The sequence below is a fragment of the Zootermopsis nevadensis genome, unplaced genomic scaffold (assembly GCF_977971745.1).
Source record: "Zootermopsis nevadensis isolate Lab colony 2312 unplaced genomic scaffold, Znev_1.0 Znev_ptg000013l, whole genome shotgun sequence".
Classification (NCBI taxonomy): domain Eukaryota; kingdom Metazoa; phylum Arthropoda; class Insecta; order Blattodea; family Termopsidae; genus Zootermopsis; species Zootermopsis nevadensis.
The window spans coordinates 5,615,842-5,638,754 of record NW_028259145.1 but is presented as its reverse complement, the minus strand read 5'-3'; the positions used below and the strand labels follow the sequence as shown (position 1 = coordinate 5,638,754).

The 22,913-nt window shown below is 36.8% G+C and overlaps 1 protein-coding gene across 3 annotated transcripts; it reads left to right on the top strand.

The window, feature by feature from the left end:
- Positions 1-758: 758 nt before the first annotated feature.
- On the top strand, positions 759-22,788 carry LOC110834418 (uncharacterized). Of its 3 annotated transcripts, XM_022073541.2 has the most exons (10): positions 759-828; positions 1,573-1,643; positions 1,848-2,164; positions 7,191-7,366; positions 8,604-8,812; positions 11,213-11,353; positions 13,500-13,916; positions 15,806-15,942; positions 18,330-19,778; positions 20,989-22,788. In XM_022073541.2, exons 3-10 carry the CDS (start codon positions 2,115-2,117, stop codon positions 22,001-22,003), a joined length of 3,594 nt encoding a protein of 1,197 aa, XP_021929233.1. In that variant the 5' UTR covers positions 759-828; positions 1,573-1,643; positions 1,848-2,114; the 3' UTR covers positions 22,004-22,788. The 3 variants fall into 3 exon arrangements, with proteins under 3 accessions (XP_021929233.1, XP_021929232.1, XP_021929231.1); XM_022073540.2 differs by lacking the exon at positions 759-828 and having other exon boundaries at positions 1,415-1,643; XM_022073539.2 differs by lacking the exons at positions 759-828; positions 1,573-1,643; positions 1,848-2,164 and adding an exon at positions 4,452-4,687.
- The last annotated feature ends 125 nt before the right edge of the window (positions 22,789-22,913 follow it).

Genomic DNA, 22,913 nt, shown 5'->3' with positions numbered 1-22,913 from the left:
GACTTAAATTGCTTCTGTTTAAGAGCCATTGCTTTGACCACTTTCGTTTTGGTTTCCTCCTTTTAATATACAGGCATACTGCCGTAGCTAGTACCAATTCTTCGTCCATCGCAAACACCACGCACTTCACAGAGTGACAACAAACCGCGACTGGCGTGACGCGACCGTGAATGTAGTACCTCTTTGGACGACATCCGTTTGGACGTCATCCATTCGGATGTCATCCATCTGGAGCGATCGTGAATAGACAATAGATTCAAGTCATCGTTTTACTTCCGAGCGGTTCCAGCAGTTTTACTTTGATCTGGTTATCAGGCGTGCCACCACTACACCGGAGTCGTCATATGCCGGGGTTTTTTTTACACCCTGGAGAGATTGCTTATTTAAGTGATTCTGACATCGGGGGACGAAGGACTGATATACTTGCAGTTGGCTTGTGACACCGCCAAGCACGAATCCACACAAGCGACTTCCTTTGGTATGATGTTCTACTTCCGTGCGGGTTCACCCTTTCTACACAAGTGGGGCATTAACGAATTCTTACCCGAATCATCAGAATTTGTTTCAGAGTCACCAGTGTATGGCCCAGAACTGCAATGAAGGAATGATTCCTCAAGCCGTTGAAGTTGGAGACATGGTGTTCTTCAAAAATTGCGCCTTCGGGGATCCTTTGCTCAAAATTCCAACGAAGCTCTGTCCGCCCTTCCCTTCCGCTTACAATCTGTTCTTACGCCTTACGATGTGGTTGCTCGATCCCTCTATAAGCAAGATCGCCAACCGAATCAATCATTCTCATCTGAAACTTCCTGTTGTTAATTGAGAGAATGAGTGAGTAATGTTACCGGGTTCTCCCTGTTTGCTTTTATTTTTTATGTATACTGTGCATTGTTGTAGGTTAATTATGTTTTAATATAACTAACTAACTAGATGGCTTACCGAACCCGAAGGTTCATCACCGAATTAACCAAAGCCCTCCACCGGACCCTGTCCTGGGCCAACAAAATCCAGTCTCCTTCAACTCCTATCTCCCATAGATCCCGCCTGAGATTATCCTCCCATCTACGTCTAGGTCTCCCCAGCGGTCTCTTCCCCTCAGGCTTCCCAACTAATACCCGGTGCACACCTCTTGTCCCATCCATGCGCGCTACATGTCCCGCCAATCTCATTCTTCTCGACTTAATCACCCTCACAATACTGGGGGAGCAGTACAGATTTTTAAGCTCGTCATTGTGCAGTTTTCTCCAGACCCCATCGTCTTCTCTCCTAGGCCCAAATATCCTCCTCAACACCCTATTCTCAAACACCTGCAATCTATGTTCCTCCCTCTGAGTGAGACACCATGTTTCGTACCCATACAAAACAACAGAGCAAAATTATTGTTTTGTATACTTTAATTTTCAGGTTCTTAGAAATCAGACGGGAAGATAAAATATTTTGAAGCAATAATTAAGAAAATTTAGTGATTGCCACAGAAGTTGCATAGGGCAAATTTGTTGTGTGGAAGAAGGAGAAACGTGATGTGAGAAATCCAGTAACTAGACTTTGCTGGACGTGTGTAAATTTATATTTCAGAATTGGAACTGTTGCAGCCACGGCCCTTGACGTTTTCTGGACAAGTAGTACCAGTAGGTGGAGAGTAACAAGTAAGTGGCAGTGTTAAATATCAGTATTATAACATAGTCCTAAAAAAGTAAGGTTATGTAAAGAGGCTGTTTGGTTCATTGCAGAATCTTGCAGCTAAATAGTTGGTACTCTTGCTCTGTACTTGGAAGGGCTTGGAGACTACAATTTCATGTACTACAATCTTTCACTTGTACTACCAATGATGAACTTCGCTATTTTGTCAGGTTGATTTTGGCGACACTGGTTTACTACCAAAAGCTGTACGAAGAATTCTGCCCATCCTTCACCAAAGAAGCTGGCTTTCAGAGATTATCCAGCACAGTGTAATCCTGAAATACATGAGCCACATGACCCAGTCTGTTGTTATGGGTGTTATTAAGTAAAAATAGCCATATCATCTCTAGTGATGATGTAGGATTTCCCATATTGAAGATCTGCCTCAGTTTCATTTCAGCTGGTGCACCTTTTCGTCAGTTGAAGCTCACGGAAGTATGGGGCATGGTTCGGATGTCAAAACAAAAATCCATCACTTGAGGCAGATGTAAATATGTAATTCTCAATTTGGGTGGCATGTTTTCAAAATGTTATATTTCTTGTGTATGATCAGTAACAGGTTTCGACTTTGATGATGATGACATGCTGTTAAAAATGATTATAACAATATCACTTGAATAACAGTTTGGTTTATTGCATTAGGATTGTTAAAGCCAATCAAAATATTTGTCATACAAATTATGTTCGACTACATTAGTTAAGATGCCACTGCAATGTAAAATAAATTTTCATATTGTTTTATTTGGAGCAAGTCCTGTTTCTTTTAGTAATGAATTATATTTAGAAATTATTAAACCATTATAATTACTTGTGAATCATGTCTTTGTAATGTACCCATTCCTTTATGGTGTGTTTTGCCGTAATCCAGTAGTTCAGATGTTTTGTGTGAGGCTGTTAAATGTGAGCCTTTCTGCTGCTGTGGGTAAAGTCTTTTATTTGTAGGCTCACAAGGATTAGGTTTCTGTTGAATGACTTACATCGGAGTAAGCATTGTCCATAAATATGCATGGTAGAGTCAAGAAGTCTGTGAGCTTGCCTGTTGCCATGGTAAGTTTCACTGTACACCACCATAGAAGTAGTTTCTATCCATTAACACTCTTCTGCCAGTGGTCGTACCACTGCTTGAAACCTCCTGCAACATTTTTAAATCTTGCCATCGTAATCACTTTCTCTTACAGTCATTAAATATTTGCATTTTGTTCACATTACTTGGCAGAGTCTTGGACAGTCTGACTGAGTGTCTTGGTGCATAGTTTTCATCTACTTATCCCTGCTTATTTGAGATGTCCAAGGTTAAATGGTGACGAGAAAATTGAGTTCCGTTGTTTCTTCTCAGTCCCTCCAGTTGTATCTTATGGCAGGCCATGACAGTGTTCTCATTCTCAGTTATCTCGTTCAACATTCGGTTTGTGACGGACAGATACAAATTGTGATAAAACATGCACAATGGTTTCATCTTATTGTTGTAGCTTGAACTAACATTTATTTTGAATTTTTCTTAAGATGGATTTACATGTTTCAAGAGGGCTCTATGTGGGTGGAACAGTTGTTAATTTTTGTCCTCCCATCTCATATTAAAAAAAACTAAAGATTAAAATATACAAAAGTATAATTTTGCCAGTTGTGCTGTATGGGTGCGAAACTTGGTCTCTCACTTTGAGGGAGGAATATAGATTGAGGGTCTTTGAGAACAGTGTGTTAAGGAGGATATTTGGACCTAAAAGGTAGGCAGACAGATTATGAGAAAATTTCATAATTATGACCTTCACTTCACGGCCTGTACTCCTCCCCTGATATTGTTAGGGTGATTAAATCAGGGAGGATGAGTTGGGTGGGACATGCAGATTGCATGGGGGAGGTAAAGGGTGTTTACAAGGTATTGGTTGGGAGGCCTAAAGGGAGAAAACTGCTGAGAAGACCTAGGCATAGCTGGGAGGATAAAGTTTAGAAGGACCTCGGGGAGATAGGAATCGATGGAGCGAACTGGATGCAGCTAGTTCAGAATTGAGTTCTGTGGCGGGCCTTTGTGAACACGCTGATCAACTTTTTGGTTCCATAAAGAGAGTGGGCTATTCTTTGACAAGCATAGTATACAATCGAATTTTCAAAGAATTTCCTGCACCATAGAGTGAGTGAGTGAGCAGGCACACATCACATGAAGAGCATGCTTCATCAAAAGTTTATTTGTTCCTCGACTCAGTCTTCTCTGCCTGGTGTCAGAGGTCTAAAAAACATATTTAATTTGAATCAAAGGCTCTGTTTCTATCACAGGAAGTAAATATCATTCCTCTCCCTCTAATGCAACAGAGTTCATTGAGAATTCAAATTAGCTTGGATTGTGTGAACTCTGCATTGAGTTAACAAGAAGATTACAATTTATTCATACAATTATGGGTCAGTCTAAAAATAACTTAATAATAAGTGTGTTGAGGCAAGAACAGTTTCCAGAAGATTTGAAATAGCGTCTTGAAAAACTCATGGGTTACTTGAGGACATTTGGTGGTTCTTGCAGCCTCTCCATAGGAATGCCTGTCTATAACATCAGCCAATCAAACAACGCACCACGGTCGGAATGACAAGGAAAAGGTTAAATGGACCGGTAGGGCGACTACTGTTTCATGATGTGGGACCTGTGAAATGTAAATACTGTTCCATTCATATATAATGCACTCGCGCTGGTTTGTTGTGCATCGTGTGGTACTTTGGGGGAATTTCGTTGCCAGTGAGCACAGATTACGGGTAAGCCGTGCGAGTAATTTACGACCGTAGAGTTGTATTGTCTGTGTAACGTAGGTCGTTACTTCGGAGTAGTTGTTTCTAAGTTCGGTTGCTTGTGGGTGATATGATTGTAGTAGATCGTACATGAAAGGCATTCATGTAGATTTACAAAGGAATTATGGGAGAGGGTTGTATATTCTTATAAAATGTCACTAGAAAAAACACGTTGTGCAGCAGTAAACTGCAAAAACACTACTTCAGTAACACATAGGTTTCCCAAAGATTATGAGAGGTAAGGTTATGTCTTTCTAACAAAAATTACTACTATTACGTAATAGTATTGGTAATCTTTATTTATGTGTTGTGTAGAGGGATGAACAGGTTGTGTAACTATTAATATAATTTTATATTTTTGTGTCTCCCGGCAAATAATTTAAAAGTAGTATAAATGACATGAAGCCATTCCTCTGTTTGGAAAACTAACATGGCAAGCTTATGATGCAGGTTGCCGACGCAGTACTGTATGAAAGTTATTGTTTGCCTACTTGAGTGGCCCTCAAACGTTTGTAACTGTGGATCCGACCAATTTCAGATTATAGTACAAAATCATTTAATTTCTCTATTAGTCCATTTTCTCAGAGGTCCAGTTTAAAATTTTCCCATTTCTGTCTCTCTTAGTCTTGCACATAGCCGCTTCATCAAAATTGTATACATATTTTCTTGTTTCTCCAATCTGACATCTTGATTTAACGATGCTAACTGGAAAGTATTTATAAATTTTAGAATCCTTTATCACATACCCTTAAAACCCATTTAGTTTCAATATATTAGATATAGCTATTTCTCATAGTGTTTTTGTAGTTTATGTAACAGATGAATGATTATGTATATGTATCACTGTTTTTAGTACAGTAGATTCCAGTTAATTGGGGCATCCATTTATTTGGGACAAATCTTAAAGAACAAACCTTTTTAACTCTTTACATTGAACTTCGCTTAATTGGGGCAGCCGCTTAATTGGGCCAAAAAGTTCTAGTCCCGATGTATTCCAATTAACCGGAATCCACTGTATTTAGAAAGTAAATAGGACTGTAAGACTTCTTTAACTGAGTTACTGTTCTGTAAATCTGGTTTCCAGCTTACATTCATCAATTTTTAATTTGAAGCTAATTAATGCTCATGTTTCGGTATGGTATTTATACTCTCATTCAAATAAAATATTGGTACCACTTATGCAAATTTTTTAAAGAGTTGCAGTTGTTCATATGGATGTGAAAGAATCTCACAATGGAAGTTGATTTGAGTGCGTACAGGAGTAAAGAAAAAACAGGAGTGGAGTATGGCAGGCTGATGCAAAGAAAGTTGTGTAAACTTGTCAAGTGGGTTTTTTTTAAAGCAATAATTTTGGTTATATAAGTTACTGAAACAAATCGTGTTCCACAAATGGAGAAATGGTGGAACAACTCTTAGGTTATATGACAGCACAGTTTGAAGAAGGTGTGAGGATGTGAGAACTGCTAGAGAAAAATGAAACTAGCATGGAGGTATTGCAAAGACAAGAAAGGTATTTGGTACCAAATTAAATCACGTGAGTGAACTGACGAAAACAATAAAAGAATAACAGGAAATCATTAAGAATTTGATGAATAGTTTAGAGGTAAAGCAGAAAGTAATAGAACAGGAATCAAATTTCGTGGAGGAAGAAGAATTTGTTAATCTTTGAAATAGACGAATATCCACATGAATCATATTTTAACACAAAGTACTGAAAGATTATTTTGAGCATGAGTAGGATGGTGGGTGTTATGAATTATCATATAGTGAAATTATAATATTTGAAAGAGGTGCTTCTGACCAATTTTGGTAAGATTCACTTCATATTCAAAGAAAGTAGAAGCACTAAAAGGAACTAGAAATTTATGGGGAACAGGTATAAAGAATGAGAATGACAACGATGAGGCGAGAAGGATGTGCAGAAAATTAACTCCATATCTGAAAGGTGCTAGGAGACAAGACAATATAGTATTTATAGTTTTAGACAAAGAAGTGGTGAATTGAAAAATTCGTGAACTGCAGAATCTGAAGAAGAATTTACATGTGCAATTAGACATGCAAATTAGGGGCAGCCATGTGCATATGGAAGGTAAGGAAATGTGTCAGTGTTCAGTTCAAATGCAAGATTGAGAAATTCCAGAGCAGGGACATATATGATGAAAGGAGGGACGGACAAGTGGAAGAGACACCATTAACACAGCTCACAATAGCTAATAAAGGAGGTTGGAGATACCAGAAGCAAATTCACCACTCAGCCACTTGATGTGGCTTGTAACCTGAGAGTCTTTCATCAAACAAAATGTATGTTCATTATTAGAAATTATTGTGAAGCTGCCAGATCAGGAACTTTACTGTGGAATAAGCCAATAGTGTCTATTCCATTCAGTGCTAAAAATGCTGTACCATAGATATCTACAACTCTAACTGTATTTTTGTTTTTTCTGAAAATAAATTAATGACCCAGAAAAGCACCCCAACTGAAAACTAAATAAAGTTTTGCCTCTTTTTGAAAAACTGGAGAAGAAATTTATGGAGTTGTACGCTCCTAAAAGAGATGTTGCTGTGAATGATGTCTTCTGTACAGAAGAAACATTCTGCCTTCAGAAGACAAAAATTTAAAGTATAACAAATTGATAACAGAATTTATGTTCTTGTAATTGTGCTTGTGTTTGTCATATTTCTTATCTTGCAGATTATAACAACTTGGCTTTCAGTTCACAAACATTGTTTCTATATTTCAGATGCAGAATATGGGCAGAACGTGCTGGCTGCCTCAGTCTGTTAGAAAAAGGTGTAGATGTCCTTCATGCTTCATACAGACTCTGTTCAGATCATTTTCATGATGCTTCGTACACTTCCAGTAACAAAAAGAGGCTTTCAGTCCATGCTCTTCCAGAAATATTTCCTGAACCGTCTGGTAATTATCCTTCATCTTATAGCTAATATGGCTAGGTATGTTATGAACTGTACAGTGGCAGACTTTTGTGAATGTGGTTAAGAACTTGAGCTTCCTTGAACTTTATGGGAAGTTTCTGAATCATGAAGTTAGTTATGACCATTGCCAGTGTTCATCAGCTGGCGCTACGTGACACATTGTGCTCCAGTACGAGTATAAATGTGCTGTGTAAATAAATGTGTTATGTAATATAAATTTTCTTTTTGTTTGAAGGTAGAAAGAAAATATTGAACCTTGCAGTTTGGCCCAAAATCTCATTCTAATGGCAGGCTTGTGCAAGCAAGTTAAGTTGTTAGCCACAAAGTTTTCAATCTCTATAAAAATACCACAGGAAACTTATGTTCTCTCAAAAAGTATATTTTTATCATGTGTCATTGTTTCTTACCACATGCAGTGGACGTGAGGAAGTTTGAGTGATTTGCAGTATTTTGCATGTCTTATTGTAGGAAAGGACTGGATATATTCCACTAAGAAAAATAGCCCATGTTAACATGCAGAATATCGTTTAAGCTTCGAAAGTGAGAGTGAAATGTAAGGCTAGTGCAGGGATTTATATACTTCACTTGTCTACCTTGTTCCAGTAATCTCCTGTGTGTAAATATTTTGATATACTTAAATATAGCTCTGCATTATTTAGTTAAATTAATTTCCCTTCTGAATAAAAGAAGTGGAATCAGACTTATATTGTATAATTTTATTGTATCTAATAACATATTATTGCAACCAAAATGTTCAAAATTTAGTTTGTCTTTACTAAATATTGTTTATGTATCTCTTTACAGAAGGCTTGACATCCATAGAATACACTGCGAAAGTCACTTTGAAAGATCAGATTCCATTCCCCTAGTTCTTCTTCTTGTAGCGTTGTAACCCTATGTGGGTCTTTTTTCCATTCTGTCCTATCATTCACAATTCTTCTCCATCCCCTCACTCCCATTGTCCTCACATCCTCCTCCACGTCATCTATCCATTGTTTCCGTGGTCTCCCTCTCATCCTTCTTCCCATCGGTCTCCATTCCATCACTCTTCTAGTTACCCTCCATTCCCCTAGTATCTGCAACTAATAATTTGATGTATAATGTTGAATTTAAGTCCAAGTAGCTACTACTAATGGTGTACGATATTCAACTACAAAGGGTTGTGAATATGTTCAGAAAATCTTAACCTGCAGATGCTAAAAATTAACCAACTATTTCAGAATGTTCAGAAGCTGAAGATGAAAATTTTCGCACGTCCTTGGAATGTGGGGATGGAGCAAGTTTAAAATTATATGATTTACCAGAAGTGCACTCTAATCTTCTCTGTCGTACATGCGCGTATCCAAGCGAAGAATTGATCCCAGTGTTTGGAGACAAAGGTTTAGAACTACAACTGCTTGAAAAAATACATACACATCTACCTGTAATGGTAAATCAGAGCTTAATGTTATGTTCTCATTGTAAACCTAACCTAATACCACATTGCTTTACACATTGAACGTCTTGCTGAATTCAAAGTACTGGAACAAACACAGAGTTGAGAAAAATACCTCATTTCTAGAGCTTTGGAAATAAAAAGATTTATTATTAGAGATAAAAGTCTTCCTGCAGCAGAAAAAATTACCAGCAATACAACTCCTTATCTTCGTCACAGTGTATCACTTCCCAGTTTCTGTAATTTTGGTGTATTGTAGTATCAGTGATTGATTGGTTGTTGGTTGGCTGGTTGATTTATTCAAACTTGATTTTGTTCACTGGTTATTCCATAATGTCAGCTGTGGACCAGTTTTACAACAGTAAGATTAAAATGTAATATAAATTTGGATCTGCATTTCTTGTATGCCATATGAAATTACCATAGTGCATCCCTCTCTTAATCTCCCTGTTTGTATTGCTTATGCTGCTACTGCATTAAGTCCAATGAAGCAGTGTTTGGTTTTGGCATTTCTTTGTGTTCTTTTGCTATTACCCATAGCCAACATTTAACCCATAAGGTATTAACTCTTAACATATGGGCAACCAAGATTTTATCTGCAAGTTTAAGCCTTTAGTCAGAAGTGAGAGTAAATTTTAAGCCACAGAGACTTTTAGTTAACATGCATGAAGGAGCAGTTTTCTGACAGACACCCACAGTTTGGCACACACAAACTCTTCTGTATATACAGGTGAGTCAGAAGTATGTTTACAAACTTCGTGTGCGTGTTCCAGGATCAAAAATAAGAAAAAATGTTCCTATGAACATGGGGTCGCAAATGCTTCATTTTCGAAATAATAACCAAAAATAATTTTTAATGTATGCCTTTATTTCCAAGTATAAGGACAGGGATGTATCTTTATAAAAGATGCTCAAAGGTTGTTCCTCCATTCTCCACATATGCACAAGCACGACGTACACAAGACTGAGGGATTCATTCGTACACACCAGGGTTTCCTCAAATCATCTGGCATGCATTCTGCACACGTTTCCATAGGTCGTCTTCTTTGTTTATGGGTGTTGCATAAACGACGGACTTCAAGTGACCCCACAGATTAAAGACCAACGGAGTCAGGTCCATGCTACTGGGCCACCACGCCCAATCCATCGCTGAGTGTACTGTTCACTGAGATGATATCTGACACGATGGGAGAAGTGTGCTGGGGCTCTGTTGTGCATAAACCACATTTGTCTTCTTGTATTCAGTGGTACATCTTCAAGGAGACGTGGCAAGTATCTTCTTAAGAATTTCTGATATGAAGGTCCTCTTAGACGCGATGGAAGCATGTGTGGACCAGTAAGCATGTCTCCAACAATTCCTGCCCAAACATTAATTGAAAATATTTGCTGGAAGCTGTATTCACTTTGATATAAAGTCAATTCATTGAAACTATTTTTGGCTATTATTTTGAAAATGAAACATTTGCGACCTCATGTTAATAGAAACATTTTTTATTATTTTTGATCCTGGAACACGCACATGAAGTTTGTAAACATACTTCTGACTTACTCTGTATAAGGTACTGTTTTATTTGTGAGGCTTAGAGCTCAGAATTGACGAGGTATAATTAACATTTAGTTCAGCTGCTAGCGACATTTTAAAATGTTCTTGTAGTATCAGTACATACAAGATCTAAGTGTTTTGCCTTGAATGCGTCTGATATTGAATATACATATGACTTACCAGAATATAGTAATAATATTGTTGCAACAAATGAAGCAATTGAATTGCCTTATGCATCTCATGATCTGTCAAGTACTGGCTAGGGGAGAAGACACACGGATAATCCAAAATATTTTGCTTGATGCATTCACAGAAATTCAGGAAATTGCTTATTTTTTTACACAGCTACCATTTGTTTTGAGAAATAGTTTGGAATGATTGGTAGTTTTTGTAAGATGTTTAGACTCCTCCTCACGATAGTACTAATTTCATTCTTATTCTCCCCACCATCCTCTTCTCCCTCGTTTACACAATGACTTTGACAGTGTCTGTGTGTTATGTGTTGGAAGCCCAGTTCATACACATCCCAAATATAATTTCCCTAAGACCCATTTTAATATCCTCATTCCACCTATTACTAGGTCATATGAGTGGTATTTTCCTTTAAGTCTTTTAAACTAGAATTTTGTGTGCATTTCTCATCTCCATCATGCACCCATATCATCCTCATTTATTTGGTCACCCTAATAATATTTGGTTAAGATAACTAAATATGTAGCATAGGTTCATAAAAAAGTAGTGGTGTTGTACGATGGTACTTAAAAATCTGATAGTTGAAGACTTAAATATTGCATGTTGGCAACAACTCTCTTCAGTTGATTAAAGTGTTTTTTGTACTGTGTTTAATGTAGGTAACTCCAGAAGATTTGTTGCCAATTTCTGTTTGCTCATCTTGCATCTGGAAGCTTGAAATGTGCCATGAATTAGTTCATACATGCTTGGAGGCAGATGCAAAGTTGAGAGCAGTTGTCGGCTTGGAGAGTAATAATGAGGTGTGTAAAATTCATTACTATCAGAACTGATAGATGAACTACTGAATATTGCTTATACATCATGTTTGCACTTAAATCTGATAGCCTAAAGTACTGGACTGTTTGATTGCTGGCTCTTTCTATGCACTGACACATTAAGTTTATCGTTACATGTGGATCGTGTAATAGTTGTTTCCTTCTTGCCCACACATTGGCAACAGGCCCTCTTCACACAAAGTCAGTAATAAAAATCACTTTGTGTGAAGATTAAAGGATGCATTGGGCATTTAAAGGTTAAATTTCTAGTTTTGTGAATCATATGTTCCTAATGTCTTCTTTAAGTGATATAAATTTGTAACAATATAATGTCATGCAAGTTAGGTTCATTATAGTATATTGGACTCGGGTGCATGTGTTATGGGATTGAATCCTGGTCAAGTCAAAATCTTAATATTTCATGCAGCTGTCATATTGCTGTTTTACATTGTGCAAAGAATTACTGTGACTCAGTTGTGTACTGTTTGAATATCTATTGCCATACATCATTTTATGGCTCTGTATTAAGTGGCACAAGCGTTGCTTCCACCATGTTGGTACTACCAATTACAGGGAATTAAAAATGAAAGTGTAAGGCAGCCTTAAGTGGCACTGTGCCCATACCAGATTTGGGCTGTGTCCCATAAGGCATATCTGCCTAACTCACTACTTTGCCACACCTATTACCCTCCACCCACAAGGAACTCGCCATCACTGAGGGCATAGCTTCACAAAAGGTATTCTGCCCCATCCATTAGGGTGTCCCACATGGGGGTCTTTTCCCAGCCGTGTATCGTCTACTCATTCACTCTTTCAGTAGTTTTGTTTTGTTGAAATATGTGTTTCAGCTGAATGTGGCCATCATTATATTCGAATGGAAGTTTGAGGTTATTGCACTGGAACGGTATCACTTGTTCTTTCTCCCAGTGTTGTCTTAAGTGATAATAAAATTCGTGGTAAAATGTTTTACCTGTAATCTGATTATCATCATCTGGTTCCAATGCAATGACCTCAGCTTACATTCGAACCTGATGATGGCCACATAAGCTGAAGCATGTAGTTGAGCAAAATAAAACTACTGAAATAATAATAATCATCGAGAATCAGTGTAACACAGTAAGATGCTACAATACAGTTCTGTACAAATAGGTGTTACAGAAAATCAGCCTCTGCAAACATTAACGTTTTAAAACTAAATGGTGACTATGCATACCATCTGCTTTAGCCGTCAGTAATGCTACAGTTTAAATTATGGGTTTCATATGATTCTCACTGTAAACAGCATCAACCATTTGATCTTGGTAATGGTGAAATGTAGTATTTTCTTTGTGGTATGGACTGAATTCTTTAATATCATTTAGGCGAGCTGCAGCTTCAAAGGATTAAAACAAAGTCAGAGCCACTCTATGTATGCATGTGTTGTTATTTCTGTCTCTCCTTTGTGTTCTTTGTATTGGTGCTCAAAGCTCGATATATTAGACCTGTAAACAACAAATCAGGATTGTTTCCATTGAATTTTCAATGGGTTTTACACTAGTTAGTAATAATACTGACACCATTTCCATGAATCTTAAAACAAAATAAAAAACATTTGGTGAAACTAGAAAAGATTGCAAAGATCAGTATTGTGTATCTACTGTCCACAGATGACGAGAAAATCCCTGCAAGGGGAAGTCGTTTCTGGTCAGTGCGGGGGGAATGTTACTTATCAGCTGGACTAGAGGACTGCTATTGGTGGGAAGTGTGATACGTCACAGTTTAAGGCTACTACACACAGACTGAAAACATCAAGCAGTTGAGATTAGCGTGTAGTGAGCGCACCTCTAATGTGTTCTGCAAGTGTTGCGATAATATTCTATATTAAATCACTGTGTCGCTGTGAGGTAATCTTAAAGCTGTACCCATTAGAACACATGAAAGCCTGTTGTCTGTTGTTCAATGGTTGTGGAACGAATGCTTTTAGGATCGGTCGTCACTCACCGCGAAATCTTGCGCATGCGCGTATAACGAATTCCTAGCAGGGATTTTCTCCTGGTCTGCATGTATGTATGCATCGTTCAAAGATGATAAAAAATATTATGCAAAACTTACTAATAGCTTTGTATTGAAGGTGTTATTAATTTGTTTATAGGGACTGTACAGTGATGAATATGGTGTAGAATCCCAGTTTGATCTTGTCCATGATGCTTCATCTGGGATCAAAGACGAACCAGACTGTGATGAAGGGGCATGTACACTGGATGACTTAGCAAATCAGCAGCAGCAGCAACTCAATAGTGTTGGCTATGTTCAGCATGCGGATGAAGCACAGTCTTCCTATCAGACATTTGGTTTTATTAATTTCAAACAGGAAACAGTAGAAGGTGCAACTGACCATCAGTTTTACAACGCAGAAACTTATAATTTGTGCAATGCGCATGTGCCAGACAGTTCTGGTGATATTCAGCATTACGATCAAGCCAGTGAACATACATATAATATAGATGAGCAAGAATATGCAGTTGATAAACATCTTCAGTACCATAACAGTGATCATGTCAAGGATGTGGTAAGAAGTTCAACAAATGTTCACGAGCAAAATGTTGATATGATGACCCTGTAGTTCCAGTTCCTGCCTTCTTGAATCATACACATGTACACGAAGGCAACGTGATTATAACAAAATGCAGAGCAGTATGTTAAAATTATCTGAATTTTGCCTCAAATCCACACATTTTAACCCACAGTATAAAACATGTATTTGAAGCAGAAATGCTAACCTATGTTCTTTATAGTATAGTGCTTAACCCTCAGACGTGGTTTTACGTGTACACACGCGGGCATTTAAATTAAAGTTCTTGTGGATTTACGTATAAACACGCGAGCCTCAAAGCCTAATTTAAAACGCCCATAAGTATGGAATAAATAATGCCAGCAAGATGAGGTTTGTTCTCGCCTGTTGTGGAAATAAAGCTCTATGTGTATACTTGTGGCAACAGGGTCACATTCCAATGACCTGCACCGGAGGGTCTAAAAATAAACGCCTGACCTGTTAGTTTACAATGGCTTTCCCTTTGACAAGTCGTCCTCTGACGGAGCTAGACCAAATACAAGTTTTAAATGAAGTTTTAGAAGATGAGAGTATAAGTGAATATAGTTCGGACGATGATAGTGTATTTGACATTGATTATACACAGTTTGTGACACCGGGAACTGTCGTGTTTAGCGATAGTGATTGTGATAATGGTAGTGGCGGTCGACAGGACGACATCGTACAGGCAGGTGTGGTTTCCAACAAGTTTTTGTGGGAAAATATAGACTCATTTCCTGCTTCACGAGAAGCATTTTGTAATGTATGTGGTCCCCAGTTCGACACTGCTGAACTAGATGTCGTGAGTTCATTCGAAAATATTTTCGATATAGCACTTGTGCAGCACATTGCTGATCAAACCAACAGATATGCTCAACAAGAAATATCAAAAAGTGCCCATCCTCTCACATTTCGCTCTAGGATTAGGAACTGGCAAGATGTCACAGTAGACGAAATTTACGTGGTTTTGGCTCTATTTATGTTGATGGGCATTGTGCAAAAGCCTACACGTAGATCTTACTATTCAAAGAACCGGCTGTTGTACACTCCGTTTTTTTCTGAAACTAAACTTCTAATCGACTTGCTTCCACTGCTCACACATCTCATCTTATAAGGTAAGATTATAAAACCATCTTTTAAGAGGATTTCGGTGAAAAATTCATAATTATATCTCATATAGTTCAAAAGTTATGAAAAAAAGAGTATTTTACAGCAAAATTTAAACGGGCATTTAAAAAATACTACCGCAGGAACAGCACGACAGCGGTATATGCGGGGTATTTAAACCACCACGTCGACGGGTTAACAATCCTTCATAGACATCATGTCTTGGGTTAATATCTAATCGTAGAGACCAGTTATTCTTACTAAGACTTCCTCAGGCTCTCCACACAGAACTCTAAAACAGGACTGATTGCTTCTTTTCTCATTCTTCCTAATTCATCATTTACATTTATCATGCAGTTCTACTGGTTGTATTAAGTGCCATTAAATGCACTAAGAAAAGTTGGCTGTTTAAGGAGTCAAATAGTTCAGGTTTCAGACTGACTAGATTCATTTTAAGCTTTTCTGCATTCCTCCCACATCTTTCACCCCCGATGAATTCATACTTTGTGATTCTGTGGAGTTCGGGGTCGTAACTCTGCTTTGGAGTCCATGCGCAGTTCTGGGTCCCTCTGCCAAATATAATCATCGTCCTTTAATTTAGTGTAAATGGAATCCAACCTTGAAAATATGTTCATTCACTTTGACAGGTGGTCAAAGGTCAACAAACTCTAAATGGAGCCATTGGATTCAAAATAATAACATTGTGTTCAATTTTAAACAGTAAAAGTTGTAGTTCTGATGTTATTTTCTTTGTGTTCTAGATAAAAGAGAATCCAAAATTTAAAGTTATTATTGTTAAATTGAAAACTGGTACAAATATGAAAGGAGATTCTCAGACAGATGAAACAGTAAAAGTTCTGAAGATTGTACAAACATCACCTGCTGTTACTTCAGATAAGTAAGTTATATAATATTTTGCATGTCTGATTTGCTAATTTGATAACAAGATTCCCAAAGTGGACGGAATTTCACAAAAAGAGTGTATGATATAGTCCAGGTTATTGTCTTGAAAATAACATTGCTTGTCGGAAATATAAAGATTTTCGTTTTATTAATATAATTTTTAAACCGATTTTCAGAATACTGATTATTTAAAAAAGGCTTTAATGGTGACTTAGATTTTCATAATATAGTATATTGGTGGGCCATTGAAATCATCACAAGCATTCATGACTTAAATCAGCATTGTGCATGATTACAGAAACTTAAATATTAATCATAAGCCATTAATTACATAATTAATTTCTGTGTGGTTTCTGTCTCACTGGAGGTCACATATGATATATCTGACATCCATGTAAACTTGAAGCAGAGACAAAAGTCAACTCTTTGAATATTTTCAAAAAAAATACTCTGTATGTATAGTCAGGAGGACCCATACTGTACAACCATGCACAGCCACTGACTACAGTGGATTCATGAAGATCATTAAAGGGTTCTTTAATAATGTTTTCTAGATTTTGAAAGATTATACCTAGATATGCAATTCAACTGCTACTGCAATTCCTCTGAAAAAATATAGTCTACCTTATTTTTGGTTTGCCACAAGGGTTTAATCTTTTCACTGCAAAGTAATTTTAAGCCACCCCACCTGCATTATTAATAGGAAGGATTTTAAAATGTACAGATAGCCCTTGATTTGCACCAGTTCAATTTGCGCTGATCCAGAATAACGCCGATTTTGAAACCACCAAGTCAAAAAGTGGAAAAAAAATATTTTGCTATTATTTATAACGTTTTACAATGTATCTCGTACTGATTCTTATACTAAATCGTAATTCTTACATCGCTGATTTTGAATAAAAATTATAAATACAGTCATCTCTGCAATTACGTGTGTTTCGTTAACGCCAGTTTGCTCCAATAAGATCGATGAATCGGTAAAAGCTGTTTGTGAAATGCAAACTTTTGCATATGCGAGTTTGCTCTTGTGCAATTTCATTCCTGGCACTTTAAACTTTCAAAGGACTAATTTAATCTCTGCGGAGGTACCGGGGTTAATTTTACTACGCGATTTTCTATAGGTCGGCGTCTTACATGAATGCAACTATCACATAACAGCAGAGATGACTGTACACATCAATCACATGAAAGAACCGCAGTCAATTGCGGGGACCAATGAATTGCCGATTGTAAGTGTATAAAATATATTTTTTAAATTCCCTTTATTTTATTTACATTATTTCAGAGCTTTAAATGTAATGCCATTATATTACTCGTCAATGTTTGGGTGCTGGGAACGCATGTCATTGACTTCCCATTGATTTACATTATATAAGAGTTTCAATTTACGCCGGTTCGTCCAGGAACGAATCCCCGGCATAAATCGAGGGCTACCTGTGTATGTTTTGAAAACTTTATGACGTTTCCTTCCTTGTCATTCTGTACATTCCTTTGTGTTATCCTCTTCCTGACCTTCATTAATTTCCCATCAGAGCATGCCCTGGTCTTCTCCAGCTTTTCTGTGTTGTACAGGTACGTATGGTATTTGATTGTAATCTTGCGAAGTATCAGAACATTACAAAGATGTAAATACTTGTGTATCTGTTGCAAATTAAATATCTAGTGTGCCGAATATTTTGTTCTTTGGATCACCAAATTCCAAATAGATCCACTGGTCTCCTGCTCACTGTTGCTTCCTACTGACATGGTAAATTATATTATTTTTGGGGAGCATTGTGGGGTGGTGCATAACACTTTGGAAAGTAATTTGAAAGTACAGACATAAAAGATGGGTAATAGCTATGGAATGTTTTGGCAAAGATAGTTTGTATTGCCATTAAATTGTGAAAAAACCAGTGGGGAATTTTCCCAACTGAACTTCATGAACAGTGAATCTAATAAAAGCTTATTAAAATTAATGATGTGTATCCATGTATTTTGCTTCTCACATCCTACAAATAATGACACTTATGATCCATTGATATAAATTAGTGACTTACTGCTTACTAAGCCAGCTTGCCTCAGGGAAGTGAGTTTCTGTATTTTTCAAGCCTTCACGTTCCTTACAGTAAGTTTAATAGTTGTTATTACATTTATTATAAATACCAGTTCCTTATTAACCAGGTTGGTCTTCTGGGCAGCAATGCATTGTGTAGATACCAAAGTTTTAGAGGAATATGTTGCCTCCGTGTTCAGGGCTGAAGATAAAGACAGTGTGTTCCTCTGAAATGTTAGAATCCACCTACAAGACCACTCGGCAGTTACTACCCAGAAGACCAACATGACATCTTCACTGATGTGAGAACCTCACATACCTCAGACATTTACCTTATTATTTTGCAGGAAAGCATGTGAAGAGCAGCAACATCCACAGGAACAGGACACTGAATGTGCTGATGGCCATGTGAATGAGTTATCTTTAGAGCTTCCTGGGCTGCTATCTTCAAGCAAAAAATCTTCTAATGTAGAAGGTGTATCAAGAGTTGTTTTTAACAAGACCGAGATGTTGGGTTGTTCAAGTAATAATGTTTTGGATAAAATTCCTGATAACTCTTCAAGAGAAAGCACGGCAGATCTTGCCTGTGCCCATTTTGAGCAGAGTGTATCCTGCGAGAGGAATTTGTTCAGTGAAGATAATTTTGCATCAGATCAAACAACTGTTGTTTGTGATGAAACATTGCATTGTGCTGAGTGTGGTATTGTTTATGCATCTCAGCAATTGCTGGAAAAGCATAAAAGAATTTGTTCCAATAAATCAGGTTGTATGTCAGTTTCTGAAAACACTTTCCTGAATCACAAAGACCCTTCATTACAACCTGTTGTTTTCTTGGAAAGACTCGAATTATTTTCAGAAAATGACAACAAACTTAAAGTTGTGGAAAACACACACAATATTCATGTATGCCCAGAATTTCCAGCAAAGTCTCACACTGAATGTGCTTTGGTATTACCATTACCTGAAAATGCACAGACCGACCTAGCTTCTTTGGAAACGAGTGTCCTAAATAAAAGTAAAGGGAAAAATGAAACTGAAATTATTGAAACATTCGATAGTCATGTTACTCCAGGAAAGAATATATTAAAGCAATCATGGGCTGAAAATAATTCAGAATTATGTAAAAAATTTGAAACCACACATAGAAGTGATACAGCTAAGATAATTGAAAACATTAACAATATAATTAAAAGAAATGAAGAAATCTTGTCAGAAACTGCTACTGCAAAACTAGAAAAATCAGTCTTGTCAAATAAGGAGTTAATAGAGAAGGTAGTAAAACAGAAACCTAAATATGTGCCGCAAATCAAATTTGAGAAAGTCCATAAGTTTTGGAAATGCCTACAGTGCTTCATTGTTTTCAATACAGAAAGAGCATTACATGACCATATCAGATTAAAACATCCAGTGATACATAAATGCCAGTTCTGTGATAAACAGTTTGTTTCAAGGTGGAGATTCAAACAACATACGTCTGTACATACTCAAGAAAAACAGTACATGTGTGAGTTTTGTGGGAAACATTTCCGTTTAAAGCGCTCCCTTCATAGCCATTTATTGTTGCATAACACAGAAGGGAACAAGTTCAGATGTCAGCAGTGTCAGAAGAACTTTGCAACTAAAGAGAGATATACAATACATTGCATGAGCCATGACAAAGCTTCGTACCTGTGTGATGTATGTGGAAAGAGTATGAAATACTTCAACAGCCTGAGGGTGCACAGGCGGACGTGCATTGATCCTGGTCTGGCACAGCAGCTTTGTTGTACAATTTGTGGAAAAATGTATCGGGACAAGTATGTTATTTGTTCATTAGTTCTTAAGAACATTAGAATTTAGGTAGGATGTACATTGGTCAGACAAGCCAAAACATTCTTAACCCACATTCACCAGCAAACGCCAATTAGGTGCGAACATGTCAGAGAATAAGGTTATTGGTATGTGTGGGTTGATGGTGTGGAAGTGGTAGTATAAGCAAGACACTAATAGGAGAGGTATTGGGTTTATCTACTTCTTTAGCTCTTACGCAATAAATATACTTCACAAAATGTAATTCATGAACTGAGCTTTAAAAGAAAAAAGTCTTGTTTCCAAAAATTTCTGATGATCTGCTGGAACTTTTATAGGATTATATGATGAAGAGCATTACTAATTATGCAGTTAAAAAAGAAGCTTGTGTGTTACAGCATGAGTACAAAATTAGTACAATTCATAAAAGAAAAAATGAATTATTAATTTTCATGTAATTTGATATTGAAATCAACATTGAAAAATCAAAAGACAGAACACTGAATAATAATAATTTGATATTGGAAACTATTAAAATATTGGTGAAAACTGATAACAATGATGAGCACTTTACATGAACACTTAATGTGTGTTTCTATGAGCCGAGTTACTGAGTATAAACATCTAGTAATTCTGTATGAAATGACCAAGTGGTTTTAGTTTCATGATTTTTCATTTTGGTGGTTTTTCTCTGTGTCATAGTACAGCTCCTAAAACAAAATTGGGACATAATATTTTTGATTCCTATTGAGGCACTGGTCACCAGACCCTCTGAAATTGGCAAATATAACGTTTCCCATTAATTGATATAACTTCGTTCTACAGTGCTACTGACGACAAAAACGTAGGAAGCTGTAAAAACCTAATCTTCATAACAGAGAATAATCAGCTCTCTAGCATAAAAATTACATAACCTACATGGTTAAATTGCAAGGTTGCTTTGCTTTTTACAGAATTTGAATGCAACTTTTATACTAGAAGAGTGATGAATCGCAATGTACTTTTTATAGGATCCTCACATGTTACTTAAAATGTTTGTGCATAGTTCAGGTTGTGGTATTATCCCCATTATACTGAAAAAGAAATTTATATAAATATTTGCTAGAATTAATTGCAGTTTTAAGGTGCCCTAGTTTATACTTAAATAGTAATCAGTAAGCAAATCATTTTTGTACTGGTATGCAACATTTAATTTATTTTACTGATTTACATTTGCAGGCGTGGCTTTACAGATCATTTGAGGTTACACACCAATGAACGGCCTTTTGTCTGCGCACAGTGTGGTGATTCTTTCCGTATGAAATTTCAGCTGTCATACCATATGTTGCGTCATACTAATGCTCGTCAGCACAAATGTCCGGTGTGTGGGAAAGGCTTTAATCATCGTCAGCATATGAGGGTACATGTTCTACTACATCAGCAGCCCTGCAAATATATATGCGATGTATGTGAGTGTACTTTTGTGTATATGAGAGATTTTAATACCCACCGAAGAAATCATACTAAAGAAGAAATTGAAAGAGCCTCAAAGTGTAAAAGAGATAGTGAAGCTCCTGTAAAGTTAACACGTTATATATGTCAAATATGTGGAAAGCATTTATCCAATCGTTTCACATTGAAGAATCATATGATGACACATACAGAAGAGAAGCCATTTTCATGTGAAACATGTGGGAAAAGCTTTTCACTTACATCAAATCTGAAAGTTCATCAGCGCATACATAGCAGTGATAAACCATTCACATGTGATGTATGTGGGAAGAGATTTGCACTCAAGATACGGTTACAATCCCATCAGTTTGCACATACTGGTGAGAAACCCTACCAATGCCATTACTGCAGTAAGAGATACTCATTCAAACAAAATCTTATCATCCATGAGAGAATGCACACGGGTGAACGGCCTTTCAAATGTTGTGTATGCAGTAAGGGCTTTCGTTCCCAGAGTAGCCTTAAGGTACATGCCCTGGTTCATTCAGACCAACGGCCATTTCAGTGCATGCTTTGTGATAAGAGTTTCAAACGACGAGATATTCTTCATACTCACCAGCGTATACATTCAGGAGAATGTCGCTTTTTGTGCAATGTTTGTGGTCGTGGTTTTAAGCAGAACGGAGACTGTAAAAAACATGAACGAACACATTTTAAAAGTGACAATATTCAAAACACACTATCTCTAAGATTATGTACAGTTGCTACAGAAGGGAACAATATGGTAGAAAAATTAATATGAATTGTGTACCAGCATTATTTTATCACTTTTGCACCTAAATAAAATAGTCATAGTGTGTAATACAGAAGTGCAGTTCAATTCAAAGGAATGTTTGTAGTCATGTCAGTAGAGTACCATTTCTGGTCTTTTCCATCTTTTGTACAAAAGTAATATGCTAATGTTATAATCATGTCCATATGTCTATCCCCTAGTAACTTTTGAACCAATATATAGATTTTAATTAAAATTGGTATGAACTTTGTACTTATGAATTTTACAGTATAAGTAATATCAGTATGGTAACCATGCAAATTTGTGAGGTGAAAATGACAATGTAGTGTCTTTAAATTCTATATGGTAATAGATCTTCACATTTGGAGAGTATCTAAGAATATATTGAAATAGCAGTATCAGATAGCTGGAAGGGGCTGGTTTTCCAGCATAGGGGTTGCATTAGGGACTATAATAATAGAAAACAGAATATTACAACATGTTATGCAGGGCCTTACACTTGGCAGGCTCTTGTAAACATGGTAATGAACCTTTGGATTCCACAGAAGTCAGGGAGTTTCTTGACTTACTGACAAATTCCCAAGAAGGACTACTCCATGGAGTTAGTTTATAGATCTTAAAAAAAGTATGAAACTTTTTTCATGCTGTTTATAAAATTTAAAACCACCTTGGCACCAGTGAAAATGTATGTTGTTGTTGTAGTTTTATACAGTAGTTAATCAACCGTTGGAGCTAGTGATATGAAATTTTGTATTTAGATAGATTATAATTACAGCTATAAATTGTGTGTGAAATATTGTTTTCTTATCTGAAATTAGCAGTGGTGCAAATCTTTGAAGATATATCTGACAGAAATTAATTGCCAAATAATGTACCAATAATTGCTAACCTCACCATGGGTTGACTGGTGATGTAAGTA